General features: G+C 47.0%; 1 protein-coding gene across 1 annotated transcript in view; it reads left to right on the top strand.

Annotated features, from left to right (window-relative positions):
* LOC147124921 (sodium- and chloride-dependent neutral and basic amino acid transporter B(0+)-like) overlaps nt 1-19984 on the top strand; it is a 93408-nt gene extending 73424 nt beyond the window's left edge. Inside the window, exons 9-13 of the mRNA XM_085988530.1 lie at nt 11205-11323; nt 12298-12397; nt 12788-12897; nt 13005-13175; nt 18294-19984. Of these exons, the coding sequence (XP_085844656.1) occupies nt 11205-11323; nt 12298-12397; nt 12788-12897; nt 13005-13175; nt 18294-18431 (638 nt within the window). The 3' untranslated portion in view covers nt 18432-19984. The remainder of the gene's footprint in view (nt 1-11204; nt 11324-12297; nt 12398-12787; nt 12898-13004; nt 13176-18293) is intronic.
* The last annotated feature ends 413 nt before the right edge of the window (nt 19985-20397 follow it).

The following is a 20397-nucleotide window of genomic DNA, read 5'->3' as shown; positions in this document are numbered from 1 at the left end:
TGGCATAGAAAGTCATATATCCAAATTTGCTGATGACACAAAGATAGGTGGCATTGTAGGGAGTGTAGATGACAGCATAAAATGACAAAGGATATCGACAGATTAAGTGAATGGGCAAAACTGTGGCGTGCAATAAGGGCACAGCAGTCATCATGGGTGACTTTAATCGACATATAGATTGGGCCAACCAAATTAGTAACAATACTGTGGAGGAGGAATTCCTGGAGTGTTTACGGGATGGTTTCCTGGTCCAATATGTCGAGGAACCAACCAGAGATCAGGCCATCTTAGACTGGGTATTATGTAACGAGAAAGGATTAATTAGCAATCTTGTTGTACGAGGCCCCTTGGGTTGACGGTGGATAGGCAATGGCAAACATTCAAAAGACCGAATGGATGAGCTACAGAATTTGTTCATCCCAGTTTGGCATAAAAATAAAACAAAAAAGGTGACTCAACCGTGGCTAACAAGGGAAATTAGGGATAGCATAAGATCCAAGGAGAGGACATATAAATTGGCCAGAAAAAGCAATAATCCTGAGGATTGGGAGCAGTTTAGGATTCAACAAAGGAGGACAAAGGGATTAATTAAGAAAGGGAAAATAGAATATGAGAGTAAGCTAGCAGGGAACATAAAAACTGACTGTAAAAGCTTTTATAGATATGTGAAGAGAAAAAGATTGGTGAAGTCAAGCGTAGGTCCCTTGCAGTCAGAATCAGGGGAATTTATAATGGGAAACTAAGAAATGGCAGACCAACTAAATTCATACTTTGGTTCTGTCTTCACAAAGGAGGACACAAATAACCTCCCAGAGATGCCGGGGAACATAGGGTCTGGTGAAAGGGTGGAACTGAAAGAAATCAGTATGTGTAGGGAAATGGTGTTAGGAAAATTGATGGGACTGAAGGCCGATAAATCCCCAGGGCCTGATAATCTACATCCAGGGTACTTAAGGAAGTGGCCCAAGAAATAGTAGATGCATTGCCGATCATCTTCCAGAACTTGATAGACTCTGGAAGAGTACCCATGGATTGGAGGGTAGCTAATGTTACCCCACTATTCAAAAAAGGTGGTAGAGAAAAAGCGGGGAATTGTAGACCGGTAAGCCTGACTTCGGTAGTGGGGAAAATGCTAGAGTCTATTATAAAAGATGTAATAGCAGAGCACTTGGAAAGCAGTGACAGGATCGGACAAAGTCAACATGGATTTACAAAAGGTAAATCATGCTTGACTAATCTACTGGAATTTTTTGAGGATGTAACTGGTAAAATAGATAAGGGAGAACCAGTGGATGTGGTGTATTTGGACTTTCAGAAGGCTTTCAATAAGGTCCCACATAAGAGATTAGCGTGCAAAATTAAGGCACATGGGATTGGGGGCAAGGTATTGACTTGGATAGAGAACTGGTTGGCGGACAGAAAGCAAAGAGTTGGAATAAACGGGTTGTTTTCTGAGTGGCAGGCAGTGACTAGTGGAGTACCGCAAGGATCGGTCCTAGGACCCCAGCTGTTCACAATATATATTAATGATCTGGACGAGGGAATTGGATGTAATGTCTCCAAATTTGCAGACGACACAAAGCTGGGTGGGAGGGTAAGCTGTGAGGAGGATGTCGTGAAACTCCAGTACGATTTGGACAGGTTGGGTGATTGGGCAGAAACATGGCAAATGCACTATAATGTGGATAAATGTGAGGTTATCCACTTTGGTGGCAAAAACAGGAAGGCAGATTATTATTTGAATGCACTTCCCCTTCTCCCAATCTATTGCCAAAGAGACCTGGGTGTTCTTGTGTACCAGTCGCTGAAGGTAAGCATGCAGGTGCAGCAGGCGGTTAAGAAGGCAAATGGTATGTTGGCCTTCGTAGCAAGAGGGTTCGAGTACAGGAACAAGGATGTCTTGCTACAGTTGTACAGGGCCTTGGTGAGACCACACCTTGAGTATTGTGTGCAGTTTTGGTCGCCTTACCTGAGGAAGGACGTTCTTGCCATGGAAGGAGTGCCGCAAAGATTCACCAGGCTGATACCTGGGATGGCAGGAATGACGTATGAGGAGAGATTGTGTCGATTGGGCTTATACTTACTGGAGTTTAGAAGATTGAGAGGGGATCTCATCGAAACCTATAAAATTCTGTCAGGCCTGGACAGACTAGATGCAGAAAGGATGTTTCTGATGGCCGGGGAGTCCAGAACCAGGGGTCATAGTCTAAGGATAAGCGGTAAGCCATTTAGGACTGAAATGAGGAGGAATTTCTTCACCCAGAGAGTGGTGAACCTGTGGAATTCTCTGGCACAGAGGGCGGTGGAGGCCAGTTCATTAAATATATTCAAGAAAGAGTTGGATATATTTCTTAAGGCTAAAGGGATCAAGGGATATGGGGAGAAGGCAGGGACAGGGTACTGAATTTGGATGATCAGCCATGATCTCATTGAATGGCGGAGCAGGCTCGAAGTGCCGAATGGCCTACTCCTGCTCCTATCTTCTATGTTTCTATGTTTCTAAATGGATTTTAATGTAGGCAAATGTGAGGTCACCCAATTAGAACCAAAGAAGGATCGAACAGGGTACATTCTAAATGGTGAAAAGCTAAAAACAGTGGATGTCCAAAGAGACTTGGCCGTCCAGGTACATAGATCATTAAAATGTCATGAACAGATTCAGAAAATAATTTAAAATGCTAATGGGATGCTGGCCTTTATATCTAGAGGACTAGACTACAAGGGGGTAAAGAAAAAGGCTGGGACTAACAAATCTAGAGCTCCCTGGATGTCAAGGGGCATACAGGGAAGGATAATGAAAAAAGGGAAGCTTATGACAGATACCAAGGGCTCAATATTGCAGAAACCCTAGAGGAGTATAGAAAGTGCAGGGGTGAAATTAAAAAGGAAATTAGGAAATCAAAGAGAGGGCATGAAAAAATATTGGTAAGTAAAATCAAGGAAAACCCAAAGATGTTTTATAAATACATTAAAAGCAAGAGGATAACTAAAGTAAGAGTAGGGCTTATTAGGGACCATAAAGGTGACCTGTGTGTGGAGGCAGAAGACATGGTTATGGTTCTTAATGAATACTTTGCATCTGTGTTCACAAAAGAGAGGGACGATGCAGAAATAGCAATCAGGTAGGAGAAGTGTGAAATATTAGATGAAATAAATATAGTGAATGAGGATGTATTAATGGGTTTAGCATCTTTGAAAGTGGATAAATCCCCAGGCCTGGATGAAATGTATCCCAGACTGTTAAGAGAAGTAAGAGAGGAAATAATAGAGGCTCGGACCATCATTTTCCAATCCCCTCTGGCTACAGGTGTGGTGCTGGAGGACTGGAGGACTGCTAATGTGGTACCATTGTTTAAAAAGCGCGAAAGAGATAGACTGAGTAATTACTGGCCTAACCTCGGTGGTGGGAAAATTATTGCAAAAAATTCTGAGGGAAATGATAAATCTTCATTTAGAAAGACACGGATTAATCTTGAACAGTCAGCATGGATTTGTTAAGGGAAGGTCGTGTCTGACTAACTTGATTAAATTTTTTGAGAAGGTAACAAGGAGGGTCGATGAGGATAGTTCATTTGATGTCGTCAATATGGATTTTAGCAAGGCTTTTGATAAGGTCCTGCATGGCAGACTGGCCATGAAAGTAAAAGCCCATGGGATCCAAGGCAAAGTTGCAAGTTGGATCCAAAATTGGCTCAGAGGCAGGAAGCAAAGGGTAATGGTCGAAGGGTGTTTTTGTGACTGGAAGGCTGTTTCCAGTGGGGTTCCACAGGGCTCAGTACTGGGTCCTTTGCTTTTTGTGGTATATATCAATGATTTGGACTTGAATGTAGGAAGTATGATTAAGAAGTTTGCAGATGATACAAAAATTAGCCATGTGCTTGATAATGTCGAAGAAAGCTGTAGACTGCAGGAAGATATCAATGGATTGGTCAGGTGGGCAGAACAGTGGCAAATGGAATTCAATCTGGAGGAGTGTGAGGTAATGCATTTGGGGAGGGCGAACAAGGCAAGGGAATACACAATAAATGGTAGGACACTGAGAAGTGCAGAAGATCAGAGGGACCTTGGAGTGCAGGTCCACAGATCCCTGAAGGTAGCAGAACAGGTAGCTATTGTGGTTAAGAAGGCATACAGGATACTTGCCTTTATTTGCCGAGGCATAGAAAATAAGATCAGGGAGGTTATGCTTGAACTGTATAAAACACTAGTTAGGCCGCAGCTAGAATATTGCATGCAGTTCTGGTCACCGTATTACAGGAAGAATGTGATTGCACTAGAGAGGGTGCAGAGGAGATTTACGAGGATGTTACCTGGGCTGGGGAATTTTAGCTATGAGGAAAGATTGGATAGGCTGGTGTTGTTTTCTTTGGAACAGAGGAGGCTGAGGGGAGACCTAATTGAGATGTATAAAATTATGAGGGGGCCTAGATAGAGTGGATAGGAAGGACCTATTTCCCTGAGCAGAGGTGTCGATAACCAGGAGGCATAGATTTAAAGTAATTGGTTGGAGGTTTAGAGGGGCTTTGAGGAGAAATGTTTTCACCCAGAGGGTGGTGGGGGTCTAGAACACACTGCCTGAAAGGATGGTAGAGGCAGAAATCCTCGTCACATTTAAAAAGTACTTGGATATGCACTTGAAGTGCCATGACCTACAAGGATATGGACCAAGTGCTGGAAATTGGGATTAGGCTGGATAGCTCTTTGTCAGCCGGCATGGACAAGATGGGCCAAATGGCCTCCTTCTTTGCTGTAAATTTCTATGATTCTATGAAGTTATGCTGCAGCTATACAAATCCCTGTTTAGGCCACGCCTGGAGTACTATGAGCAGTTCTGAGCACCAAACCTTAGGAAGGGAGGCGAGTGAAGGTTTACCAGAATGACACTCGGACTTCAAGGGTTAATTACGAGGAAAGATTACACAAAATGGGAATGGTAGCATAGTGGTTAGCTTACTGGACTAGTAATCCTAGAGGCCTGCATTAACTGATCCAAGAGATGTGAATTCAAACCCCACAGCAGCTGGGGAATTTAAATTCAGTTAATTAAATAAATCTGGAACAAAAAGCTGATATCAGTAATGGTGACCATGAAACTATCGGATTGTCATTAAAAACCCTTCTGGTTCACTAATGTCCTTTAGGAAAGGAAATCTGCCATCTTTACCTGGTCTGGCCTTATATCCAGCCCCACAGGTGCTGTGGTTGACTCTTAACCGCCCTTTGAAATGGGCTAGCAAAAGCCACTCAGTTGTACCTAAACCACTATTACCTTCACCACATGGACTGCAGCGGTTCAAGAAAGTGGCTCACCACCACCATTTCAAGGGCAATTAGGGATGGGCAATAAATGCCGGTCTTGCCAGTGACGCCCACATCCCATGAACAAATAAAAATGAGGGTTGTATTTCCTAGAATTTAGCAGGTTAAGGGGTGATCTGATCAAAGTTTTCAACAATAGATAGATAAACTATTTCTGCTGGTTGGGGATTCTAGGACTGGGGGCAGAGTCTAAAAGTTAGAGCCAGACACTTCAGGAGTGAAATTAGGAAACACTTCAACACACAGAGTGGGAGAAGTTTGGAACTCTCTTCCACAAACAGCAATTGAAGTGAGATCAATTGTTCATTTTAAATTGGAGATTGATAGATTTTTGTTAAGGGATACGGACCAAAGGCGGGTATATGGAGTGAGGTCGCAGATCAGACATGATCTCATTGAATGGTGGAACAGGCTCGAGGGGCTCAATGGCCTGCTCCTGTTCCTATGTTCCTATGTAAAATATGCAAAATTCTGCTGGTCAGTTCCATGCTGCCTTCATTCTGAGGTTGGATAATACTTCAGGCTTCGTTCTCCGAGGTTCAGGAAGTGCTAGATTATAGGTTAGGTGAAAAACACATCAGAGCTCAGTGGCTGTAAAAACATTGAGCAAATGGCAGGAAGCAATGTATCCATTCTGGCTTTGGGAATAAATCCTGGTTTGATTTTGACTCGGTTCTGCAAATGTAAAGAGTTTCAAATATCAGAAATGCCCATCTCACTGCTCGGGACAGCAAGCATAATAAAAGTGAGAGTACGGCCCCATTTCCTCTGGATGGATGTTGTCTATTCCATCCCAGCCCCCCATTCCAGGACTGAGAACATCTTCAGCTTCCTCGGTACAGAGGCCGCCCATGGATGGACCTGCAATGGGTTTAACTCTCCAAGAGAGAAGGCAGGCTTAGTCTCCCAGTCACTACTGTGGGGCAGTGCCCCTCTGTGGGATCATTGCTTGGAACATTGCCTCACCCTGAAACCTCTTACTGGGCATGGAGGCAAGATTGTCTCTCCCATTCCCCTCCTCCACCTCCTTATTACAGCCCCCAGAAAAGACCATCAGGATAATGAAAGTATCCAATAGTCTCATTGACACTGGTGCCCTGGAGGGAAGGGTGCAATACCCTGCACTGAGGGTACTGTGGTAAACCACTGTATTGTATATTGCCACCTCTGGGTGGCGCTGTGTATGGAGGCATGCCTCAGCTGACTCCACCCACCACTGTGTGGGTTTCGTTCAGACTTGTTCAGTCACTCACGAAGAAGCATGGTCTCTTCTTAGCTAATAAAAGCCTTATTCATCTCTTCTTTCGACTCATCATCTCTTCTTCGACTCATCACCTTTTATGAAGTAATTGATAAGCGTATCAATTTTATTAGCTAAAAGTTAAATGGCGACACCTGAGGAGCAACAACAGCAATGGATACAGCAGACATTGCTGAGAGCCCTCAGACCACCACGCCTGGACCTCGACCCTCAAGATGTGGGTGCATCAGCCAAGTTTGAACACTGGCTGAGCTGCTTTGAATCCTTCCTCGCAATCTCACAGGTTACAGAGGAGGATCACAAACTGAAAATTTTGACCGCCCAGGTGAGCCATCAAGTATATATGCTAATCCGGGACTCTAATACGTACGTGGCGGCCCTCGAGCTACTAAAAGGGCAATATACGCGCCCAGTGAACACAATTTACGCCCGACACCTCTTGGGATCCCGCAGGCAGCAACCGGGAGAATCGGTAGGGGCATTTGCACGGGCGCTACTGGCACTCTGCAGAGACTGCGATTGTAAAGCGGTAACGGCTGTGGAGCACGCGCAGGGACTCGCCTGTGATGCCTTCGTCAGGGGCCTCCAGTCAGACCACACCCGGCAGAGACTGCTAGAAAGCAAGGAACCCGACCTGAAGACGGCCATTGCCCTTGCGCTCTCGTTAGAGGAGGCCCACCGAAACCTCGAGGCATACCCCCGTAACGGCGCCGAGACATGGCAATCGAAACCGTGGGACACGGGACCGCTGCCCCCGGCACCAACCGCTGCAGCGACCCAACCGAGACAGCAGCCTCCGGTAAGAACTGCTTCGATGCCCAGTAACCAGGCCCAAAAATGCTATTTCTGTGGCCAGTTAAAACATCCCAGAGCGCACTGCCCAGCTAAGACAGCTACCTGCTCGGGCTGCGGGAAGAAAGGCCATTACGCTAACGCCTGCAAGGGGAAGCCAGCCAGCAGCGCAGCGTGCGGGCCGTGGGAGCAGCCATCTTATCCGCCATTTTGTGTACCCCCGGCCGCATGGCATCCGCCGCCATCGTATCCAACGCACTCAACCGCCATTTCGTCACCGGAACCGACCACCGTCTCGGCGGATGACTATAGTGACTCACTAAGCCACATACTGGCCTCCGTGACGCTGGATCAAGGCCACCCTCACCATCTATCCAGCTCCATGATGGATATCGCGGTAAACGGCCGCGCCACCAGTTGCCTGATCGACAGCGGGAGCACAGAGAGTTTCGTCCACCCCGACACGGTACGTAGCCACTCCCTCACGATTCTGCCAACGCACCATCGCATTTCTATGGCGTCCAAGTCCCAGTCAATGGACATCAGCGGCTACTGTGTGGTGACCCTGTCAGTAGGGGGCACTGAATATCAAAAATTTAAACTGCTAGTCCTGCCCCGTCTTTGCGCTGCCGTCCTGCTAGGGTTGGATTTTCAGTGCCACCTTAAGAGTGTCACACTAGCATACGGTGGACCCCTCCCCCCACTCACAGTCTGCAACCAACAACTTTTAAATCGCCCGCTGCAAACCACCTGCAGCCTTTCCACATTAAAAGTCCCCCCCCCTCCCCTGTTCGCTAACCTCACCCGTGACTGTAAACCCATCGCTACCAAAAGCAGGCGGTACAGTGCCGGGGACAGAGCTTTTATCAGCTCTGAGGTGGAGCGGCTCTTGAAGGAGGGCATTATCGAAGGTAGCACTAGCCCCTGGCGAGCCCAGGTTGTAGTCGTTAAAACCACTGCAAAACGCCGCATGGTAATCGACTACAGCCAAACCATAAACCGGTACACCCAGCTGGACGCGTACCCCCTCCCTCGCATATCTGATATGGTCAATCAGATTGCGCAATACAAAGTATTCTCCACCATCGACCTTAAGTCAGCGTACCACCAGCTGCCCATCCGCCATGAGGACCGCCAGTATACTGCCTTCGAGGCAAACGGCCGCCTCTACCACTTCCTTAGGGTCCCCTTCGGCGTCACCAACGGGGTTTCGGTCTTCCAAAGGGAGATGGACCGAATGGTTGACCAGAACGCGCTGCGGGCAACCTTCCCCTATTTGGATAACGTCACCATCTGCGGCCACGACCAGCAGGACCACGACGTTAATCTAGCAAATTTCCTCCGTACGGCCCAACGGCTGAACCTAACGTACAATAAGGAAAAATGTATGTTTCACACCAAGCGCCTGGCCATCCTCGGCTGCGTGGTGGAGAACGGAGTCATCGGGCCCGACCCCGACAGAATGCGCCCCCTAATGGAGCTACCCCTTCCCCACTGCCAAAAAGCACTGAAGAGATGCCTGGGGTTTTTCTCCTACTACGCCCAGTGGGTGCCCCTCTATGCAGACAAAGCCAGGCCCCTCATCAAAGCCACCTCCTTCCCCCTGACACCAGAGGCGTGTGCAGCCTTCACTCTTATCAAGAATGATATCGCGAAGGCCGCAATGCACGCGGTGGATGAGTCCATCCCCTTCCAAGTGGAGAGCGATGCCTCCGACTTCGCCCTAGCCGCGACCCTTAACCAGGCGGGCAGACCCGTGGCCTTTTTCTCAAGGACCCTCCAGGGCCCCGAGACGAGACACTCCTCCGTCGAAAAGGAGGCCCAGGCTATTGTAGAAGCGGTGCGTCACTGGAGGCATTACCTGGCCGGGAAACGATTTACCCTGCTCACTGACCAGCGTTCAGTAGCTTTTATGTTTAATAATAAGCAGAGGGGTAAAATCAAGAACGACAAGATCTTGAGGTGGAGAATCGAACTCTCCACCTACAATTATGATATCTTGTATCGGCCAGGGAAACTCAATGAGCCCCCAGATGCCCTATCACATGGTACATGCGCCAACGCGCAGAGTGATAGGCTGCAGTCCCTCCACAATGACCTCTGCCACCCGGGGGTCACCAGGTTTTTCCATTTTATCAAATCCCGTAACCTGCCCTACTCCATCGAGGAGGTCAGGACCATGACCAAGAGCTGCCAAATCTGCGCCGAGTGCAAACCGCACTTCTATAGGCCGGACAGAGCAAGCCTGATCAAGGCCACCCGCCCCTTCGAACGCCTGAGCGTCGATTTTAAAGGGCCCCTCCCCTCCGCTGACCGCAATGTGTACTTCCTCAACATAGTTGATGAGTACTCCCGTTTCCCCTTTGCCATCCCTTGCCCAGACATGACCAGTACCACGGTCATCAAGTGTCTGAATGACATCTTCGCTCTGTTCGGGTTCCCCAGCTATATACATAGCGACAGGGGCTCATCGTTCATGAGTGACGAACTTCGGCAGTACCTGCTAACAAGAGGTATCGCCACGAGCAGGACCACCAGTTACAACCCCCGGGGGAACGGCCAGGTGGAAAGGGAGAACGCGACGGTTTGGAAGGCAGTCCTCTTAGCACTAAAATCTAAGGGCCTTCCGACCTCCCGCTGGCAGGAGGTCCTCCCTGCAGCGCTTCACTCCATTCGGTCACTGCTTTGTACTGCCACTAATGCGACCCCTCATGAGAAAATGTTCGTTTTCCCCCGGAAGTCTACATCGGGAACCTCGCTACCGGCATGGTTGACTTCTCCTGGGCCCGTCCTACTGCGGAGGCACGTGAGGACGCATAAAACGGACCCCCTGGTCGAGCGGGTGCACCTCCTACACGCCAACCCCCAGTATGCCTGGGTGACATACCCAGACGGGCGGGAGGACACGGTCTCCATACGAGATCTCGCACCCTCGGGTACCCCTGAATTACCACCGTTATCCCCCTTACCACCGTTATCCCCCTTACCACTGTTATCCCCCACCACCCCTCCCAACCCAACCCCTGCAGACGGCATGCCAAAGCCCCAGGAATCTTCGCCAACCACCCAGACACCAGACCCGACGTCGGATGCTGCAACACCACCGCCGCCACCACGACGATCAGGACGTCAGACAAGGCCTCCTGATAGACTTAACTTGTAGTACCCTTCACCCCGCCGGACTTCACATTAAACAAGGGGTGAATGTGGTAAACCACTGTATTGTATATTGCCACCTCTGGGTGGCGCTGTGTATGGAGGCATGCCTCAGCTGACTCCACCCACCACTGTGTGGGTTTCGTTCAGACTTGTTCAGTCACTCACGAAGAAGCATGGTCTCTTCTTAGCTAATAAAAGCCTTATTCATCTCTTCTTTCGACTCATCATCTCTTCTTCGACTCATCACCTTTTATGAAGTAATTGATAAGCGTATCAGGTACTCTTGAGCTTTTGCCCTTCTCTCCACTATGGTACAGCAGCACCAACCTCTCAGGAACTCGCTGCAAAATACTTCAAGGCGTGGCATGAGAAAGGAGGCGCTGAAGTTATCAACTTGCTGCACCAGGGTCAGATAATCAGATTCCTCTGTTCATGGTGCAAACATGGCTTAAGCATAAACAAGCCTTGTGGTGATATTCTGCTTATGTTCTTATAAAGTGCTGACAGCCTGACCACGTCTCTCCAGTATTTCAGAAAATGGATTCATGGATAGAGGAAGCTGTCCTCATCTGCTCCTCTGGTCTGCAGAGCTTTGGACTCTCCAGTGATGGGTTTCTCTGGGACTGTGTAAATTATTAATTAATTAATGATCTCATTTAACATTTTTCACCAGAAACAAGTATAACAGCCCTGCTGGACCAGTTCCCTAAGTTTTTGCGATCAAAGCGCCTTTATCTGACAATTTGTGTTTGCTTGTTATTTTATTTCCTTGGCCTTGTATGTGTAACACAGGTATGTTGTCCTTTAATAGTTTGCTACATTTCCACATGTAATTCTGGATATAACCCTATGAAGTGATAAATTTCACAGAATTAAGCAATAAAGGAGGACCTTGTGTATTGATCCTGTTTAATAATTTCCATTTGTTTAATATTGTGCAGTAATGGTGTGGGACTGACTGACCCTTCCCCATCTGCTGTTACTAAATACAGAGCCTGGTTAAAGAGATGAAACTCAGCTTTGTTCTCACCCTGTGAATCAGATTTACATTGTGTTCATTTTAAATCAGCAGGATATTGTTGGAAATCTTCTCTTTCAGTGCAGGGATGACCAGTTTGGTAAGTTTCTCTCTCAGCGTTAGTTTCACTCAGTTGGAAACACTCTCCCCTCTGATCAGAAGATTGTGTCTTGTAAACCCCAACCTCAGATTACAGAATGTCAGGAAATTCTTCAACACACAAAGAGTGACCTCCCTGTGGAATTAATTTCCTCACAGAGTAGTGGAGGCAAAATAAAACAATGTTTCTTCAATGATTCCATCAGATGCTGCAATGGTGGGATGTTATCATCGCCTCAATGGTTGAATAAAGATGGTCTGAATGGCCTTCCTCATCCGGAATTATGTTGTGGTCTTTAAACTGGCATTTACCCACATAACCATGGTAACGGGACAATGTCATTCATCTGGGCCAATTTCAAGACATGGGATAGGATGCCAGAGGAGGATCAGAGTTACTGGGTGTGTGAATAACTCAAACATTAACAGCCACATGGGAGTATCTGATTAGTGAGTGTTTTTATTCCAACTGTAGTTATGGTGGACTAGAGAGATAGCAATGTGACAGTGTAGTCAAGTTAGGATTTGCTGCTTTACCATTGAGTAAAAGAGCTGATTTAGTATCCCAGATATTGCTTCTCCTGAATGGAGAGTTTTATAGTTTACTCCTGCGGCACATTTTCAAATATTATATTTCATTTCATTTTAGGCTGGGATTTACTGGATAAATTTAATTGATAATTTCTGTGTTGGATGGGGCCTCATTATAGCAGCTCTGCTGGAACTCATTGGTCTAAGCTGGATCTATGGTAAGTGCCACAGGGAAAGCACTGAAACAAAATGAAATCATTAAACTTTTTAAAAAATACTTCAGAAGAATCAAGACAAATCAATAGGGTGATGTGATGTAGATAGTCCTTCATATCTGAGGATAACTGGGGATTAAAGTGCTCTCCTTAGTTATCAATGATCTTCCCCCAAATGGTTCCAAAGGCCAGTATGAGACAGGCAGTGCCTTCTGCATCCTTTACCCATGATGCCCTTGTTCTTGCTGGGTTACAGCTGGTTGGTGTTGGGGTAAATTTTGCTGCAGCTGTTTTCCTGCTGATGGGGATGTTGTCCAAACATCTTCAGCCCAAGCTGCCCTAAAGACAGGACAAACCAAGTGATTGTGTATCCTGCTTTCTTGTTGTTCACAGGGGTAAACAGATTCATCAAGGACATTGAGATGATGATTGGGAAAAAGAATTGGCTCTTCTGGCTGTGGTGGAGAGTGTGTTGGTTTTTTATCTCTCCGTGCTTGCTGGCAGTAAGGAGATGTTACATCTTTTAGTGATTTTAACTGAAAATATTCAAGCTGCAGATAGTCTATCGCATTCTGTTTCTGATCTTGTTTTGTGCAATCACTTCATTCAGGCAATCTTAATCTGGTCCTTTGCATCATCTGCCCCACCAACATATGGAGCTGTTGAATATCCTGTCTGGGCAACAGCACTTGGCTGGTGTATGATAATCTTCTGTATTCTGTGGATCCCCATTGTCGCCATTGTGAAAATTGTCCAAGCTGAGGGCTCCACCTTGTGCCAGGTAAGGAAACACCTTGATATCTTTCAAAGTTAATGGGTCAGAATTTCTGTGAAGTTCTCCCAATCTTTCACTGTTACTTTGACAGAAAATCACCAGGCACCCTGGAGAAACAGTGTAAATTATTCTTTTTAGTGATTTACATTATTTCTCCAGAGATTCAGCCAATCTCTCACTGAGCGACCCATGGAATTCCACCGATAAGTGAACTTTAGGCTCATTGAGTGCCGCTGTCAGTGCAGAGTGATGGACACCTTTTCTATTTTAAACCCCCAAATCTAGAGTTTCTGATTGGTGTCCTTTTAACACAGTGTTCACCCATTTACTTTACTCAGTTATTGCCATCATTCCACTCAGATCAATTGGAAAACCTCTGTTCTCGTGTCAGCATCAAGAACTCCAAGTTCACTAATATCACAGCCAGATACAGATACAGATCGAGATGCTGCCATCTACTCAGCACTAACAATGTGCCTCAGGTACAGAAGAGTGTCTCCTTGGTCTGGGGCTACAGACTCTGGTAACTGGGATGTAAAATAAAACACGGCCAGAATTTGCTGGAACGGGGCATCGCGCAGTGAGCAACTTGCTGGAAATGTGATTTGATAATGGCACGGCGAGGTCAACAGGGCATCTGGGACCTTCTGAACGTCGGATCCAATGGTTTATCTCCTCAACCAATGATAGAGAAAGGAACAGATCAGAATGGAAATAGAGTAGATTAGACTCAAATTAGATACAGAAATAGAAATATAGCGAAGGAAAGAAAGATTGGATTCAGACAGAAAGACAAAGCAGTAAACCTGAGGATTGGGAGCTGTTTAGGATTCAACAAAGGAGGACAAAGGGATTAATTAAGAAGGGGTAAATAGAATATGAGAGTAAGCTTGCAGGGAACATAAAAACTGACTGTAAAAGCTTTTATAGATATGTGAAGAGAAAAAGATTGGTGAAGTCAAGCGTAGGTCCCTTGCAGTCAGAATCAGGGGAATTCATAATGGGGAACAAAGAAATGGCAGACCAATTAAATATATATTTTGGTTCTGTCTTCACAAAGGAGGACACAAATAACTTCCCAGAGATGTCAGGGAACATAGGGTCTGATGAAAGGGAGGAACTGAAAGAAATCAGTATTTGTAGGGAAATGGTGTTCAGGAAATTGATGGGATTGAAGGCCGATAAATCCCCAGGGCCTGATAATCTACATCCTAGGGTACTTAAGGAAGTGGCCCTAGAAATAGTAGATGCATTGCTGATCATCTTCCAATATTCGATGGAATCTGGAACAGTACCCATGGATTGGAGGGTAGCTAATGTTACCCCACTATTCAAAAAAGGTGGTAGAGAGAAAACAGGGAATTACAGACCGGTAAGCCTGACATCGGTAGTGGGGAAAATGCTAGAGTCCATTATAAAAGATGTAATAGCAGAGCACTTGGAATACAGTGACAGGATCGGACAAAGTCAACATGGATTTACAAAGGGTAAATCGTGCTTGACTAATCTACTGGAATTTTTTGAGGATGTAACTGGTAAAATAGATAAGGGAGAAGCAGTGGATGTGGTGTATTTGGACTTTCAGAAGCCTTTCGATAAGGTCCCGCATAAGAGATTAGCGTGTAAAGTTACGGCACATGGGATTGGGGGCAAGGTACTGACTTGGATAGAGAACTGGTTGGCAGACAGAAAGCAAAGAGTTGGAATAAACGGGTCTTTTTCCGAGTGGCAGGCAGTGACTAGTAGGGTACCGCAGGGATCGGTCCTTGGACCCCAGCTATTCACAATATATATTAATGATCTAGACAAGGGAACTAGATGTAATATCTCCAAATTTGCAGACGACACAAAGCTGGGTGGGCGTGTGTGCTGTGAGGAGGATGCCGAGAAACTCCAGGATGATTTGGATAGGTTGGGTGATTGGGCAGAAGCATGGCAGATGCAATATAACATGGATAAATGTGAGGTTATCCACTTTGGAAGCAAAAACAGGAAGGCAGATTATTATCTGAATGGCAATAGATTGGGACAAGGGGAAGTGCAACGAGACCTGGGTGTCCTTGTGCACCAGTTGCTGAAGGTAAGCATGCAGGTGCAGCAGGCGGTTAAGAAGGCAAATGGTATGTTGGCCTTCGTAGTGAGAGGGTTTGAGTACAGGAACAAGGATGTCTTGCTGCAGTTGTACAAGGCCTTGGTGAGACCACATCTTGAGTATTGTGTGCAGTTTTGGTCGCCTTATCTGAGGAAGGATGTTCTTGCCATGGAAGGAGTTAAGCGAAGATTCACCAGGCTGATACCTGGGATGGCAGGAATGACGTATGAGGAGAGATTGGATTGATTGGGCTTGTACTCACTGGAGTTTAGAAGAATGAGAGGGGATCTCATTGAAACTTATAAAATTTTAACAGGACTGGACAGACTAGCTGCTGGAAGGATGTTCCCGATGGTCGGGGAGTCCAGAACCAGGGGTCACAGTCTAAGGATAGGGGATAGGCAATTTAGGACAGAAATGAGGAGGAATTTCTTCACCCAGAGAGTGGTGAATCTGTGGAATTCTCTACCACAGAAGGCAGTAGAGGCCAATACATTAAATATATTCAAGAAGGAGTTGGATATATTTCTCAAGGCTAAAGGGATCAAGGGGTATGGGGAGAAAGCAGGGACCAGGTACTGAATTTGGATGATCAGCCATGATCGCATTGAATGGCGGAGCAGGCTCGAGGGGCCGAATGGCCTACTCCTGCTCCTATCTTCTATGTTGCTATGAGCCCACTCTCCCCGGAAAGGTCCCTGGTTCAGAAAACACGTCCCCGAATACAGGCGGGTTCAAATCAGGAACCATGTCACTCCGAACTACCCTGTGGTTGGTCAATAATGTGGGCAGGGCTGTGCGGTGGGGCGGGTTCCCATTGGTGGGAGGGGTGTCAATCTCCTGTTTTCAACCCATATAAGGGGTGGACCCACTGAGAGATTTTAATTTATGCAGAGATCACACTCTGTGGCCGCAGTACGCATGCTCCAACCCCACCCCACACCCCCTCGCCCCCCCTCCCCCAGCCCCCCCCCCCGCTCCAAATCGCATGATAGTTCTGTGAAATTTGGTTGAAGAGAAATCGGCCCCGGAGCCAAATTGTCTGGGTAACGGGGACGGCTGGTTACCAGACTAATGCGCAGCGGCTGGAGCCGGGCCGTGGGGATGTCTCGGGAGGTGGATCAGAGCGCTCACCACCGCCTGGGATGGTGTGGGTGTTGTCGGGCTGTGAGGAGGGGGAGAAGCCGGCGATTGCGGCCGGCAGATGCTGTGAACAGCGGCTGCGTTATTCAGACTGGAAGTTCTGGTGCTGCTTTTTGCAGATTCAGTTTGCATCAAAATCACTAAAATCTTTGCCTCGCTACACTGCGCTGCACAATCTACATTTTCCATCCTGGCTACTTTGCTGTGCTCCCACCCTGTGTGTCCCCGGATTTGGTTTAGAAATTATGGTCACCCTACCTTACGACATGAAATACCAGCCCGAAATGGCTGCTGCAAAATTCATTCATATTTACCGCACAAATCCAGCAATTTCCTGACACTGATGGGGAGGTTGATGGCGCGCTCCTGTTTTTGCGAGGCTAACGGAATAGCGGTGAAAATTGTCCAGTATTTTAGGGTGATTCACAACTCCTGGCGTCTCGCTTCCTCACCACAAATTGCTGGGCTTTTTACACATTAGTGGGGGCGGGCGCCGTGAACTCACCATTATTCTTCCAGTAATATTTGGACCAAACTCATTTCAGTTGCAGCCATCAGAAGGAGTGATATTTCACCCCAGTGTCACAGAGGTGAAAGGACAGAGTACAAACCCACTGGGGCTCGACGTCCTTAGGAGATGCCTGTATAAATGAAATAGATCAAGTTACTGAGCTGTATTGGCTGCAGCACGTTGTGTGGGTCTGATGACAGAGACATGGGCCCCGATATTTACCGAGCCGTGCGATCGGAGCCGGGGAGGAGTTATGGACGTGAAGCTCGGAAGTACGGGTTTCCCAAACATCCTGCAGTTTTTTACGTGGTCGGGGGTGCAAGCTGGTGGTCGTGGGTGGTGCGGGGGAGGGTGGGCAAGTTCTTGGAGGAGTTTACACAGTAGCTTGTTGGGCCGGAAGGAAATACTCCTGCTCCTCTTGAACCACAAGCAGTGCTGTAAAGACACTCACCTCATGGATTCAGCCCTTCTCACCTCCTTTCACCTGCAGAGTTTCCTGAGGCCTGAGAAATGAGACCGAAATGAGTTAAAAATAGAAAGCTTGGTAAAATGGAGGCATGCTACCGCTTTAAAAGTTTTTACTGACCGACCGCCTCCTGAGAGTGGACTGGTCGCCCGCCCCTCGACCCGCCTCTGATAAAACCCAATGTGGGGGGATTCGAGGCGTGTTGGGTTTGGGTTTGAAATTTTTTACAGTTTAATAGTCCAAACATTAATACTTGTTTTAATTATATAATTTAGCCAAAAATACTTGAACCACACAAAAGTGAGTCCACCATTGTGCCTTTCTATGAAAAAAGAAAGACTTGCATTTATATAGCAACTCACCAAGGCTTCTTCGGCACCACCTCCCAAACCCGTGACCTCTTCCACCTCGAAGGACAAGGCAGCAGGCGCACGGGAACACCACCACCTCCAAGTCAGACACCATCCTGACTTGGAAGAATATCGCTGGTCCTTCGTCGCTGGGTCAAAATCCTGGAACTCCCTACCTAACAGCACTGTGGGAATACCTTCATCACACGGACTGCAGCGGTTCAAGAAGGCAGCTCACCTCCACCTCCTCAAGGGCAATTAGGGATGGGCAATAAATGCTGGCCTTGCCAGCGACGCCCACATCCCATAAACGAATTAAAAAAAAATCCCTTCTAACACCTTCTAGAAATTTTCTCACAGCTGTCATCAAACTAATGGTCTATAATTCCATGAGTGAGATTTCTTCCCCTTTTTAAATATTGGGACCACTTAAACCTCCCACCACAACTTGACTTCATTGTGGGAGTAAACTTTTTAGGATCTGTTTTTTTTTCTAGTTGAATGTTAATGGTGCCTCAAAATCTACCAGAAATGATTAAACATTTAACTTTTCTCTTCACAGAAAATTTCTGCCGCTTCCACATCAGCTCCTGATTGGGGTCCATACTTGGAGCAACACAGAGGGGAAAGATACAGAAACAGGCCGGACTCCATAGAAGCCCCGAACCGTCTGCAACTTCTTACTATGCCTGATATGTGAAACTTTAAGGGAAATTTCTGTTTAATTAGTAAACAATGGCCCTGAAAATCCACCGCCGTTCTGATGTACTCCCACCGTCACTTCAGTGGGAGTTCTCCAGAACAGCCACAACTCGGCCGGACCCAGACACACCGGCTCCTGGCCTTTTGTTGCTGTTTCCCCTATGGCCTGTTGGGGGCGCAGCCTCCACCTGTCCCAAACACGGCCAACAACACAGGAGGGGGTGGGGTTGGCAGCGGAGGCTCTTAATGTCAAAGTTTCTCCATCTTGGGCGTTCAGTGGGACCCAGGGTCTGGGTGGCAGTAGTATGTTCACTGACAACCAGCTTCAGGGCAGGATTGAGGCCTGGAACCCCCAGAAGATCAGAATTTAAAAAAAAAATTAATATGGGCCCTGTAAGGGAGCTGCTGGGGGCACCATTTGGTTGTTTGCAGGGAGCAACTAGCACCCTGCACCCCAGTTTCGCCACCTCTACCAGGCTTTCCAGCCTGATGCCTATGCCAGGTGCCCCAGATGTGTCCCTAGTGAGGTGGGTGCCTGTCCTTGGCATTGGTGGGGTCAGCGTCAGAGGTCCCAGTTGGGCATATGCCGGCACTTATGCTGGGATGTGCTCGGCCTCCCTGCTGATTTTCAGGGCCAATCATTTTCAAGTCAAGAAATGTGGGTGTTGTAAAGAAACAGTTGTGTTTCTAACAACTATTTCAAAGACCAGATTGATAACTTTACAAATTCACTCTCTGGGCAGAGCTTTGCTGGCCTGAAGCACATATCAGGAATTCAGGCTTGTGTTCCCCAGGGAAAATCATATGGAGCATGGGCCGGAATTCCCAATAGGCTCTCACAACAGCTGAAGCTCTGTGCTGGGAGCGCAAATTTATACAATTACCCCCCTTTTTCTATTCAAAAACGTCCCATTTTTGAAATGATTAAGGAGGGATCGGGTAAATTTAGACAAGACTATCAGTCACTATTTCTCAGAGTGTTGTTTAAGGGTTTCAGATTGCTGTTTGTGGTTCAAATAGTTTTTCACTGAGCTTAGAGGGTCTTGCTGGCTTTCCCGACAGTTTTTCTTGGCGGGGCGGCCGCGGCAGGGACCCCACTCAGGAGCGGTTAAACTACCATCGGGATCCCATGTACGGGAGCGGGACTCATCAACTGCAGCGAAAACCAACAGCCTTTAAATGGGGATTTGGCAGGAAAGGAGCGGGAAATGGAACCGCTCCATTTAACTGCTCCCCTGCTCTTTTCCCGATGATTGGGGAAAGTTAAAATTCCTCCTCGAGGAAAAGAATTCTCCGGTTTGTTAGTTTCCTTAAAAGGTTTCAGGTGATTGAATTTATGATATTTAGGATGAGAGGTAGACTCGAGGAATTCTGTACAGGCCTTGAGTCAAGTACAAGAGATGGGAGGAAATCTTGGAGTTGGGATTTATTAATTGTTTTACTATTCTGAGGAGTTTAGGTGCTGGTCTTACAATAAACTTATCACTGTCTTAAATCACTGTGGATTATTCACTTGTTCATTGTTAAATTAATAAAGTTGCTTCACCTTTAAGCAAAGTTCACTGCGAGTCTTTACTTGCTTTCGAGGACTGAATGGAAACCTTACGACAGCTTAAGATAGTCTGGTAACTGAGCAGCATTAGTAAATAGGGTTTGCTGTGGGTTACCTGGGGGTGTTATTGAATCCTTTCCTCGAGGGCCAGGTAAAGATAACACAGGGCTGGATTCTCCTCTTAGAGTCATAGAGTTATACAGCACAGAAAGAGGCCCTTCGGCCCATCGTGTCCGCGCCAGCCATCAAGCCCTGTCTAATCTAATCCCATTTTCCAGCATTTGGTCCGTAGCCTTGTATGCTATGGCATTTCAAGTGCTCATCCAAATGCTTCTTGAATGTTGTGAGGGTTCCTGCCTCTACCACCCTTTCAGGCAGTGAGTTCCAGATTCCAACCACCCTCTGGGTGAAA

The sequence above is a fragment of the Somniosus microcephalus genome, chromosome 1 (assembly GCF_052327205.1).
Source record: "Somniosus microcephalus isolate GS21.2 chromosome 1, FLI_Smic_1.0, whole genome shotgun sequence".
NCBI classification, from domain to species: domain Eukaryota; kingdom Metazoa; phylum Chordata; class Chondrichthyes; order Squaliformes; family Somniosidae; genus Somniosus; species Somniosus microcephalus.
This window is presented reverse-complemented; position numbering and strand designations above follow the sequence as displayed.